Source organism: Aquarana catesbeiana, linkage group LG13, assembly GCF_042186555.1.
Source record: "Aquarana catesbeiana isolate 2022-GZ linkage group LG13, ASM4218655v1, whole genome shotgun sequence".
Taxonomy (NCBI): domain Eukaryota; kingdom Metazoa; phylum Chordata; class Amphibia; order Anura; family Ranidae; genus Aquarana; species Aquarana catesbeiana.
The window spans coordinates 222,748,240-222,761,352 of NC_133336.1; the positions used below are offsets into that span (position 1 = coordinate 222,748,240).

Consider the following 13,113-nt stretch of genomic DNA (forward strand, 5'->3'; position numbering starts at 1 on the left):
ATTGCAGTCCGGGGTGGGGTGGAAGGGGCGGGGTGTACTGCGCATGTCCTGTGCACTTCCATTCTGTATTATTTTATGGGGGGGGGGGGGGGGGGGTTGCAGCTCTGCTTGTCATGTCTGATCTGCATTCGTAGATTTCCCTGTAGGGCTTTTATAACTCAATCTCTCTCTTGCCCCTCCCCCCCAGTACCTGAACATGCTACGGAGCTGTGAAGGTTACAATGAGATCATGTTCCCGCACTGTTCCTGCGACTCCCGCCGGAAGGGCCACGTCATTACCGCCATCAGCATCAAGCACTTCAAACTCCTCGCCTGTCGGAGGAGGGGCAGCAGGAGGTGAGGCAATGGGGGCAGCTAAGGGTGGGTGGGGGGAGGGGCGGGAGCAGGTGGTGGGGGGCCGTCCATCTGGTGACCTGTCCTGCCTACATTACAGAACCAGGTGATCGCCTTTGAGTGGGACGAGATGCAGCGGTGGGACACGGACGAGGAGGGGATGGCATTCTGCTTCGAGTACGCCCGGGGGGAGAAGAAGCCCCGATGGGTGAAGATTTTCACTCCGTATGTAAGTACACTGAGGGGGGGCGGGGCATAGGCCACGCCCACACTTCCTGCCTGTCCTGACACTTCTGTTCCGTGTTTTGCAGTTTAATTACATGCACGAATGTTTTGAGCGAGTGTTCTGTGAGCTGAAGTGGAGGAGAGAGGTAATTCCATTCTGAGATCTGATCATTGCTCCGCCTCTAACCCGTCCCCAAATCCTGACCTGTCCCCATCCTTCTCTCCCCCCGTCTCTCAAAGGTGGAGGAACAAGCGACCGATAAGGACAACAAGAACTGCACTCATGACAGTACGTGCAGCAAGGTAACTTGTCACCCCGGCGGGCATCCTACCCAGGCACCATCCTCACGCAACCACCCCCCCCCCCCCCCCCCCCCCCCCCCCCCCCCCCCCCCCCCCGCATCCATCCTATCTGGGCACCATCCTCACCCCTACTCCCCCCCCCATCCATCCTACCTGCGCACTCCTCACCCATCACCTCTTCTCCATTCCGGGTCTCCCTCTCATCCCAAGCGTCCGCTCACCACAAGGCAGGGTCACCACCTGCTCTCATCGCTCCGCCCCAATTACGGTAGTGGCAGTCTTTATAGAGTAGAGTTCCACTCTAATATAAATGGGGGCAGGCTTTATCTGTCCCTGCCCACCTCATTATATCACCAATGACTGACACCTGGGTGCAACAATACAATTTGTTCAGGGAAGTCGAGGCATTACAGATTGTGAATGTCCATTAATGCCGAGGGGGGGGGGGTAAAGTGGAAACATGCAACTCCTATTTTCGCTTTTATCTTTTTTTTTAAATCCTTTTTATTTTGTTTCATTTTATTTATTTTGTTGGATTTTTTTTTTTTTTTTTTTTTAATTTTATTGTAATTCTTCTTCCTCCTTCTTTCTTTCTTTTTTTTTTTTCTCCTTCCTTCTATTTCTTTCTCTTTTTTTCTTCTTCCTTTTTCTCCTTCGTCCTTCTTCCTCTTCCTTTTTCTCCTTCGTCCTTCTTCCTCTTCCTTTTTCTCCTTCGTCCTTCTTCCTCTTCCTTTTTTCTCCTTCATCCTTCTTCCTCTTCCTTCTCTTTTTTTTTCCTTTTTCTTCTTCTCTTTTTTTTTTTTTTTTTTCCTTTTTCCTTCTTCCTCTTTTTTTTTTTTTTTTTCCTTCTTCCTTCAATATATTATACTGTACTATAAAATTATAATAAAATAGATATATCTAATACATACTGTTACAGTTTATAGCATGGCCTCCTGTTGTAGATGTCCAGGATTGGCGCGGCTTGCTGTTGGCGTCTCTCTCTGCGTCGTGCTGTAGAAGCCCCTCGCCGTTGTTCTTTTCCGTTGCGGCGCCGCTGTGTCAGTTAGTAATTGTCCCTCTCTCTGTCTCTCCCACAGAACATCTTTCAGATTGTGCGATTGCAGCACAAGGACACTAGCACCTAGCAGCCGTGTGCCGGCCTCATCGATTCAGAACCTACCACCACCCACACCCCCCCCCCCATCCTCGCTCGGCGACCCCCTCCGGTCACAGCTCGGCAGCATTTCATCGTCATGAAGATAAGACTGAATTGTTCAAACCTCCTCCGGCGCAGGACTCTCGGCTACAGCTCAGTACAGCATGGCGGAGAGGGGGCGGGGCGTGTCACCGCAAGCCCTAGACTTCTAACAAGGATCCGTTTTTCTGTTGGGATTTTTTTTTTATCAGCGTCATGGAAACCTGAGCAATCCCGGTCTGATACCTCCGGCCCTTCAGTTGCATCGTAGTGCAGACCCCCCCTCCCACCATCTTCCTTTTCTGCCCTGCAACCTACCCTGCATGTGTATTAACCTCCCCCCACCTCCAAAATCCTCCTAACACTAAACCCAACACTCTGCACTCTAACCTCAAATCTTAGCTTGTCACTGGACTGGATTCCGCCACCCAGCGGCTGGTGCCGAGGCACCATGGGATCACTGTCGCCAATTTTAGGGTTTATTCAGGACCTAGAATAAGTCTCCATCTTTTTCTACCATCACCTGTACATACTCCACAGTTCTTTACACATTTCACAGTGGAAGACCACCCCGCTTGTCTGCCTGTCCCCCACCCCCTCATTCCCGGGGTGGGGGGGTCACAACACCCCTTTCCAGGTAAGGGTGTCACTCAGTTTTGTAGGAAGTTTTTGCCGTCTTGTTGGACACCTTAGGGTCCGATGGGATGAGTTATTGGGTAACCACTGCCCCCTGATCTGTGGGGGGTTCCTCTAGAGGGGGGGCTCAGTCCTGTTTTTGCTGTTTCACGTCAAGTGCTATTTTTTTTCTTTTTATGTTGCAACTGTCTATATTGTGCCAAACAGTATTAACCGGACCCTGAAAGTCAGGACCGGGTCATGGCAATTGAGGACCATTGAGATGACTCCATTTATTCCCGCTGCAGTTCCATAAAAAGGGTTCCATTGTTGGCTGCCTCAGTGTCCATACTGTGACCTGCTGTGTTTAGTCCTGTAAAAGGGGGACCAGGATGTGGCAGGGCTGGGCCCCGGTCCTCTCCTCCTCGGGGCTTGAACTTTTTAATAGCGTTATTGGATGGTCTGACGGCTAACTGAGCGGTGCCGGTCTTTTATGCATCTATATGGCTCTCTGACTGGCCTGTGTGCTCCGAATGTTGCGTGTGACTGACTGGCTCGCTTGGCCTGAATGTCGTTTGTGATTCTGACAAACTTGTGTGAACTGAATGATCGCGTGTCACTCTCTGACCGGCTTGTGTGAATTGAACATTGCATGTCGCTCTCTGGCTTGTGTGAACATCAGATCACTCTCTGACCGGCTTGCGTGAACTGAGAGTGGCGTGTCACTCTCTGACCGGCTTGCGTGAACTGAGAGTGGCGTGTCACTCTCTGACCGGCTTGCGTGAACTGAGAGTGGCGTGTCACTCTCTGACCGGCTTGCGTGAACTGAGAGTGGCGTGTCACTCTCTGACCGGCTTGCGTGAATTGAACATTGCATGTCGCTCTCTGGCTTGTGTGAACATCATATCACTCTCTGACTGGCTTGCGTGAATTAAAATAAAGGGAAAAAACAGGATTTTATTGGAAAATCATGTAATTTTTTTTTTTTTTTTTTTTTTAATAGGCAGTGACAGAAACGACCTAAAGTGGAGTGTGTATGAGAGGAGCTTGATCTGCTATTAATGTTATGAGTGACTGAGGCTGCTCCACTGTAAACCTCTAATTAGAGAAGGGGGGATCTAGAGATGTAACAGGGCCATCACACCAGGGGTAAGAGTCCAGAAGGATATTTTATAGAATAAACAAAAATATATAAAAAAAAAAAAAAAAACAAAGTGTTACAGGGGTTCACTCCCCCTTCATCAAGGCCTTCGGCATATAGTGACTGCAGTAATGCCTGGGCTTGGAGCAGTTGTACAGATCTCCCAGGAGCGGTGCTACTACGCTAGTTGATGTCACATGAGCGACCAGCGGATTATTTTATTGAACGATCTAAAGTCAACACGTTTTTCTCCCCCTTCATCAGGTTTTCGGTGTACTGTAACTGCAGCAATGCCAGGGATTGGATCAGTTTGTAAAATATGTACCAATCTCATAGGAGAGTTGCTACTACTCTAGCTGATGTCACATGTACGACTGGAGGATTATTTTATTGAATAACCTAAACTATGAAAGAGCTAACATGTTTCAGGGGCTCACTCTCCCTTCATCAAGGCCTTTTGGTGTACTGTAATTGCAGCAATGTCTGGGCTTGGAGTGTTTCAGAAGTATAGATCTCCTACAAGTAGTATAACCAGGTAGCTTCATACTGCAGTGCCTGTTGCCATTAAGGCTGATGTCAGACAGGAGATCAGAAGGTTATTTTTTTTTTTTAGTAATCAAAAATATAAAAAGAAAACAGTGTTTCGAAGGCTCACTCTTCCTTCATCAGGGCTTCAGTGTACTGTGACATCAGCAATGCCTTGGCTCAGAGCGTTTTGAAAATATCACCAGACAAGAGGCTGCCTGTTTCTCCCTGTGGAATCGCTTCCGCTCTAGCCAGATGTGGTGAGATGGTGCTCTGCCGCTGATTCCGATGATGCTGAATCTCATTTGTTAGCAGTGTAAGCAGTATATTGCTGCCTCAGCTACAGAGGGAATGTTTCCATAGGGAGAAACAAGTAGTCTCCTGTCTGGTGATTGCAGCAAAATTGCCCATTGGACATCAGATTAACCTCTCACGATATCTGTAAATATTTGCAAAATCACGCCAGGTATTGCTGAAGTCACAGTACACTAAAGCCCTGATGAAGGGAGAGTAAGCCTCCGAAACATGTTTGTTTTATATTTTCTTTTGAAATCAAAGCATCTGCATTTTTGAGGCTCGCTTTCCCTTCAGCAGAGCTTTATTGTATGACCTTCCTAACCTAGTTGGTTCTTTGATCAAAAATATAAAAGGACCGACGTGTTTCGGAGGCTTACTCTCCCTTCGTCAGTGCTTCAGTGTGGCGCGAGCCTCTGAAACGTGTTGGTTCTTTGGTCGAAAATATAAAAGAACCAACGGCTTTCGGAGGCTCGCTCTCCCTTCCTCAGGGCTTAATTGTAGAGTGATTTCAGCACTGCCTGGACATGAAGTGCTTTGCCAATATTTACAGACCTTGGGAGAGGTTATGCTGATGTTCGATGGGCAATTCAGCCGCGATCAGACAAATGGGATACTTGTTTCTTCCTATTGAAGTGCTCCCCTCTTTAACTGAAGAAGCAAGATATTGTTCACATCACTAGAAAATGGGAATCTGCAGCATTTGGACCAGCAACACGGCATCATCTCATCACATCTGGCTACAACAGGAGCGATTTCTATAGGGAGCCTCTTCTCTGGTGCTATTGCATTGGCAGTGCTCTGAGCCCAGGCATTGCTGAAGTCACAGTACACTGAAGTCCTGATGAAGGGAGAGTGAGCCTCTGAAACATGTTGGTTCTGTTCTATTTTTTGATCATTCAATAAAATCTATTTCTGTCTGACATCCGCTTTGGTGGCAGCGGGTAGCACAGCCTAAAACTCTTGTTGCACTACCTCCTAATATTAACCTCTCCCATGAGATCTATAAATATTTCTAAACTGCTCTGAGCCCAGGCATTGCTGAAGTTGCATAATATTTAGGCCCTGATGAAGGCATTGTAAACCCCTGACCCTTTGCTACTACTAACCTCTCCTATGATATCTGTAAATATTTCCAAACTGTTCCAAGGTTAGTTGTAGCTGCATTATACTTGAAGCCTGATGAAGGGAGTGTGAACCTCTGAAACACGTTGGACGTGTAGTTGCATTATGCTTAAAGCCTGATGAAGTAAGTGTGAACCCCAGAAACCTGTTGGATTTTTTGATCATTCAATAAAATATCCTTTGCCTGTCTGACATCAGCCTTAGTAGCGGTGTAACCTCTCCTGTGAGATCCATTAATACTTCCAAACGACTCCAATCCTGGGCATTGCTGCAGTTGCATTATACTAAAGCCCTGATGAAGGGAGAGTGAACCCCTGAAATAAGTTGGAATTTATTTTGTGTTCTGGCCGGTCATGTCAGTCCTTGCTGCTGCTCAGTTTGCTGTCAGATCATCCCGCAGATGCGCACTAAATAAAATTCAGGATGGCGATGACTCCAGCTTGGAATTCAGGTCTGTGAAAGCCTGGTGGGGGCGCTGTCCTATCCTTCCCATAAGAAGATCTTGCCTGAGAAACCATGGCTCGTGTAATAGGTCGCCCCCCCACCACCACCACTAAAGAGTAAAAGAAAAACATTAAAAAATAAATTGTTGCAATACGATCTCTTTAATGTAGAAATTGGGGCATAGCTTATTTTAAGGTCAGGTCCTCTTCAAATCGTCACAGAGCTCTGGCCTGGTCAATGGTTTATCTTTTTTCTTATTTTTTTTTTTTTTCCTTTTTTATCTGTTAAAAGGTAAAGCTATATCGCACAAATCTGGGAAGAGTGCCTTCATGTCCTTCGTGATCCAGATCCTGGACCATCTGCTCAAGGGGGCTGAGTCTGGAGGGATCGGGCTGTTTGGTGGCTCCTTGGGGGGTGGGGTCAGAATTCCATAATATCTCATAGTTCCAGGCTCTGCTCCTGCACACCTGGAAATGAGTGGTGCAAACCCCTCATAATGGGCACAGCAGGTGTACAAGCTGGGTACTTGGTGTAGTGATGGTGGGAACCCTTTTATTGAGTACAGTAAGCGTACAACCCAGGTTCTCAGTGTAGGGATGGCGAGAACAGCAGGCGTACACAGCTGGCAACTTGGTGCATGGATGGTGAGAAACCTTCATAATGGGCACAGCAGGTGTACAGACCTGGGAACTAAGCACAGAGCTGGTGGGAACCCCTCATAATTGGCACAGCAGGTGTACAGAGCTGGGAATTTGGCACAGAGCTGGTGGGAACCCCTCATAATGGGCACTTTAGGTGTGCAGAGCCAGAAACTTGGTGCTTGGATGGTGTGAAACCTTCATAATGGGCACAGTAGGTGTACAGACCCAGGAACTCAGCACAGAGATGGTGGGAACCCCTCATAATGGGCACAGCACGTGTACAGAGCTGGGAACTCGGCACGGAGATGGTGGGAACCCCTCATAATGGGCATTTTATGTGTGCAGAGCCAGAAACTTGGTGCTTGGATGGTGGGGAAACCTTCATAATGGTCACAGCAGGTGTACAGACCTGCTTTAGAGATCTCAATGGAGTCCCCAAGGGATAGAAGGGACTGTTAGTTGGTTTAGCCCTCCATAGTCCACCGAAACACTAACTTAACCCATCCCTTTTTTTGGGTGGAGCGACCCCTTAATTTTTGAATGTTGGTGTTGGTTCTGGAAGTGTTTGGGAAAGAAAAACAGTTTCTGATTTTTATTCTTCAGCCCCCTCTCTGCCCTCTGTAGGCCTGGAGCGATAGGCAAAAATCTTCCACCGGTGACCTTCACAGACACTACAGCAATAACGCGTCAGTCACCCAACGGATGGAACTCTGGAACCCGGCAAGGCCTGGCACCATTATTAACTCCATGCACTTACCCTCCTCCCCCCCCCCCCCCCCCCCCCACCTCACATTTCACCCTTCACATCAGTACCTCCCCCACCGTGTGTGTGTGAGGTGTTTTTTTTTTCCTTCCTTTTTAATTTATTTTTGGAGAGATCTAACCCTTACTGGCAGTATATTTTTATTTGTTCTGTTTTTTTTTTGTTTGTGATTTAAACAAAGTGAAGAAGTTTGGAAAAGAGGGGGGCTCCACTCACCAGTGTTTTAACGTCATCTTCCAGAGCTAACCACTCTAATATTGTTCAGTAAAAGTCACCTTTTAGTGTAATTAATTGTAACATATTCTTTTAAATAAATCAATTTATTGACGAGACTGAAGTCATTTGCTGGCAGAGAAGCCAGATTGTGTCATTGGTGTTCTGGTGGAGGATGCAAAGTATGTGTCTACCTGTCTGATATTCTAAGGTGGTGGGGGGATCTGTTTGTCTATGAGGTTGGGATCACACTACACTAGTCTTTCCCAACCTTTGTATCATGGAGGAACTTTCTGGTCTCATGGAACTCTACTGAAGCTCAAGACCTTGGTAGTCTTCTGTCAAACTGTCCAGCATTCTAACGTGAGGTGGCTGGAACGTCTGTCTCTGAGGCTAATGGTAACCCTACACCAGCCTTTCCCAACTTTATGTATCATGGAGGAACCCTTGAAGTAACTTTCTGGTTTAATGGAACCCTACTGAGTTTACTATATCCCCAGCCCTTGGTAGGTCTTTGTCTACATCATTCTAAGGAGAAGGGAGAACATCTGCCTGCCTATGGAGCTGGGGTAACCCTATACCACCCTTTCACAACCCTTTTTGTATCATGGAGGAACCCTTGAAGTAACTTTCTGGTATCATGGAACTCCACTGAAGCTCAAGACCTTGGTAGGCCTCTGTCAACCTGTCTATTATTCTAAGGTGGGGAGAGGGGTGGTGGCTGGATTATCTGCCTGTCTCTGAGGCTGGGGTAACCCTTCGTAATCTTTGATATCATGGAGGAACCCTAATGTCGCGTACACACGAGCGGACTTTACGGCAGACTTTGCCCGGCAGACTTTTCGACAGACTTTACGACGGACTTTCTGAATGAACGGACTTGCCTACACACAATCAACCAAAGTCCGTCGAATTCGTACGTGATGACGTACGACCGGACTAAAATAAGGAAGTTCATAGCCAGTAGCCAATAGCTGCCCTAGCGTGGCTTTTTGTCCGTCGAACTAGCATACAGACGAGCGGACTTTTCGACCGGACTTGAGTCCGTCGGATAGATTTGAAACATGTTTCAAATCTAAGTCCGTCCAACTTTTGAGAAAACAAAGTCCGCTGGAGCCCACACACGATCGAATTGTCCGACGAAATCCCGTCCGCCGGGCAAAGTCTGCCGTAAAGTCCGCTCGTGTGTACGCGGAATTAAAGTAACTTTCTGGTCTCATGGAACTCTACTATAGCTTGAGCCCTTGGTAGGCCTCTGTTAACCTGTCCATCAGTCTAAGGACGGGGGGGTAGTGGTGGCTGGAGACACAGTAGCGCAGGAGTCACTGGAGATGCAGGAGAGGGGGGTTACTGGAGGCGCAGGGGTCACTCAGCTATCTCTGAGGCTGAGGTAACCCTATACCAGCCTTTACAAAACCTTTTTGTATCATGGAGGAACCCTTAAAAAACCTTTATGGTCTCATGGAACCCTACTGAATTCACTACAACTAAAGACCTTGATTGGCCTCTATTAACCTGCCCATCATTCTAAGGAGGGGAGATGATGAATGAAACATCTGCCTGTCTCTGAGGCTGGGGTAACACTACCCCAACCTTTTTGTATCTTGGAGGAACCCTTGTAAAACCTTTATGGTCTCATGGAACCCTACTGAATTCACTACAACTAAAGACCTTGATTGGCCTCTATTAACCTGTCCATCATTCTAAGGTGGGGAGGAGGTGTGTGGATGGAACATCTTCCTGTATCTGAGGCTGGGGTAACCCTACACCAGCTTTTCCCAACCTTTTTGTATCATGGAGGAACCCTTATAAAACCTTTCTGGTCTCAAGGAACCCTACTGAATTCACTATAGCTTAAGACCTTGGTAGGTCTCTATCAACCTGCCCATCATTCTAAGGAGGGGAGATGGTGAATGGAACATCTGCCTGTCTCTGAGGCTGGGGTAACACTACCCCAACCTTTTTGTATCTTGGAGGAACCCTTGTAAAACCTTTATGGTCTCATGGAACCCTACTGAATTCACTACAACTAAAGACCTTGATTGGCCTCTATTAACCTGTCCATCATTCTAAGGTGGGGAGGAGGTGTGTGGATGGAACATCTTCCTGTATCTGAGGCTGGGGTAACCCTACACCAGCTTTTCCCAACCTTTTTGTATCATGGAGGAACCCTTATAAAACCTTTCTGGTCTCAAGGAACCCTACTGAATTCACTATAGCTTAAGACCTTGGTAGGTCTCTATCAACCTGCCCATCATTCTAAGGAGGGGAGATGGTGAATGGAACATCTGCCTGTCTCTGAGGCTGGGGTAACACTACCTCAACCTTTTTGTATCATGGAGGAACCCTTAAATAACCTTTATGTTCTCATGGAACCCTACTGAATTCACTATAGCAGAAGACCTTGATAGACCTCTATCAACCTGTCCATCATTCTAAGGTGTGGAGGGGGGGGGGGGGGGTGTCTCTGAGGCTGGGGTAACCCTACACCAGCCTTTGCCAACCTTTTTGCATCATGGAGGAACCCTTGAAATAAATTTTGCGTCTCAACCCTACTCATATTTACTATATTTCCAGATCTTAGTATACTAGTGCGATCGGTAGTTTGATATATAAGAAAAAAAATATTTGCAGTAATAATAATGAAACAAATGATAATAACACTGATATGAAGGAAGAATCCCCACCCACTGATGACATTACTCAGTCAAATTTTATTCAGCTATTCATGAAACACATCTAATCCCTGCCTGGAGACCACCCCTCTTAAGACATGTTTCACCGGTATGGGGTCATAGAACCTCTCTATGACTAAGCCTGTAAAACATGTCAGAGAGGGGCAATCTCCAGGCAGGGATGAGATGTGTTTCTTGAATGGCTGAATAAAAGTTTGGTGTACAGTGGAGAAAAGGCTTCCTTAACTCACATACAGTAGTTTTCAATTGAGAAAACTACATTGCTGGCCAGTGGAAAAGAGCCTCCTTACATTGGTGATCAGAGAAGAAGGGCTTTCTCACATTGGGGGTCAGCGGAAAACGGACACTTTACATTGGTTGTCAGTGGAGAAAGGCCTCCTTTCATTGATGGTCAGTGGGGAAGATCTTTTACTTTTGTAGCCAATGGAGAAGTACTCTCTCTCAGTGGTGGTAAATGGAGAAGGGCCCTCACATATCGGTTGTCATTGCAGAAAAGCCTCTTTTCATTGATGGTCAGTGGAGAAGGACTCACGGTAGTGGTCAGTGGAGAAGCGCCACCTTACATTGGTGGTCATTGGAGAAAAGCCTCCTTATATTGGTGATCAAAGTAGAAGGGCCCTCTCACATCGGTGGTCAGAGGAAAACGGCCACTTTACATTGGTTGTCAGTGGAGAAGGGCCTCCTTTTATTGATGGTCAATGGGGAAGATCTTTTAACTTGGATGTCAGTGGAAAAGGGCCACCTTACATTGGTGGTTAGCGAAGAAGTGCCCCCCTTATATTGGACAACTTTAAGGTAGTATAAGGCTCAGTAAGCAGCCAATCAGAATCGATCTACTAGTATTGCTGCTGCAAGAAATGTGGCCAGTTGCTATCTGCTCCTGCGTCATTTACTATTTTGGACCTATTTAACAAACAGTTACTGCCAGAGACCTCCGGGTTTTGAAGGCTGTCATTGGCTGACTCCCAGAAGTGGCACTAGCATGAGGTCAGCACATCCGTAGGGAACCTGTTGTAGATGTTGTATCTGCTCCACTAGCACCATGGCCTACTGAGGCTGCTCGTTCCCTGGCTGTCTTGCTCAGTTGTTGCCCCAAGGGAGGCATGGGTGAAGGTTGGGAGGTCAGTTCTACTGCCTGGGTACAAATTGCTTATGAAGGTGGATGTAGGCAGCACGGATTTCACACTTATGATAGGTCCTCTTCTGACTGTTTTCGTCTTTTAACTGGCCTGTCGTCCAGCTCAAAAAAAAAGAGTTGCTTTATTAAAAAAACATTTTTAAAAAATGTTTATGTTATGTTTTTTAAAAAAAATATACAAGGCAGACTTTAGTCAATATACAGAGCATCATTGCATCTTTTCAAATTGTGCAGAAAAAAGTCTCTCCATGTAAATGGAGGTATATTTACCATTAAGTAGATGATGTGTGGATGCATCGCACAAACCAGATTGTTGTAAACATTCAAGTTCAGGGATCCCAACGACCACGCATACCCCGCTCCGCACCCTCAAGGTGGATCCACAGTCCATAGGGCTTGCAAGGGGCCACATGCTTGGACCCAGAGGGGAGGACGGGGGGGGGGGGGGGGGCAAGGCACCTGCAATTGGGTATTGAAAGACCTTATTATTTAGGTATTAGGAAGTATCTAGTATAGTTAGGCGACTACAGACTGGCCCGTACTACTACAAATATTTGATTCATATTGATTGGACCTAATGGTTTTATTATATGGTATAGTCATGGGTTAAATAGTTCGTAGTTTAGTTGATTTTATTTAATATGAGTGAAATAAATTGAATAGGAATGCAATAAATGGGGTATAGTACCCTATATAGTCAGAGTGTGAAAATGTGCTGGGTGTGCAAGGTGTGATGATGAGAGGGGTGTGAGAATAATGTACAAACGTGTTGTAAAATGCTAAAAAAATTAGTGTGAAAAAACAAAATGTGGTGTTGATGACAAACCAATACATGATGATGAAAAATAGTGAAAACTTGAAAATGTATGTTGAGTGCCTGTAACCGTGGGAGAATCCATATATTGATGTGTCTAAACAGAATAGAGTGTAGAGGGTGCGGAGGGGGGTATGCGTGGTCGTTGAGATCCCTGAACTTGAATGTTTACAACAATCTGGTTTGTGCGATGCATCCACACATCAGCTACTTAATGGTAAATATACTTCTATTTACATGGAGAGAGTTTTTTTCTGCACAATTTGAAAAGATGCAATGATGCTCTGTATATTGACTAAAGTCCTAAGTTGAATTCCATTTTTGATATATCTCCCTAGAATCTAAAATCCCCCTGAAGAAGACCAGAATGGGTCGAAATGCATTGGGGTATTCATGTGGACCTCAATGTTGGAAATGTAATTGGCTAATATGTAAAATTTTCAATTTTTTTTTTAACCTTTTTCTTGGGTTGTGCAGCCCCGGGTACTCTCACACATGTGTTTCTTGATTTTACTGTTGGCAATGGCAACCCTGGCCAGTGGGCTCAAGAGGCAGCTGCTTTGGGCCCCACAACAATGATTGGGCCCGTGGCAGCTGCCCTGTTTGCCCTGCCTTAAAGACGGCCCTGGGTCCAACACGCTACTAGCAAGGTGGACCTAATAAAGT

General features: G+C 46.3%; 1 protein-coding gene across 2 annotated transcripts; it reads left to right on the top strand.

Annotated features, from left to right (window-relative positions):
* Positions 1 to 187: 187 nt before the first annotated feature.
* Positions 188 to 7,923, top strand: SNX27 (sorting nexin 27; the record flags this gene model as incomplete). 2 transcript variants are annotated; one of them, XM_073609181.1, is given in 5 exon segments in its annotated part: positions 188 to 336; positions 434 to 562; positions 645 to 704; positions 799 to 861; positions 1,941 to 7,923. In XM_073609181.1, coding segments are annotated over 2 exon segments (159 nt in total), but the record flags the coding sequence as incomplete, so codon positions are not given.
* Positions 7,924 to 13,113: the final 5,190 nt, after the last annotated feature.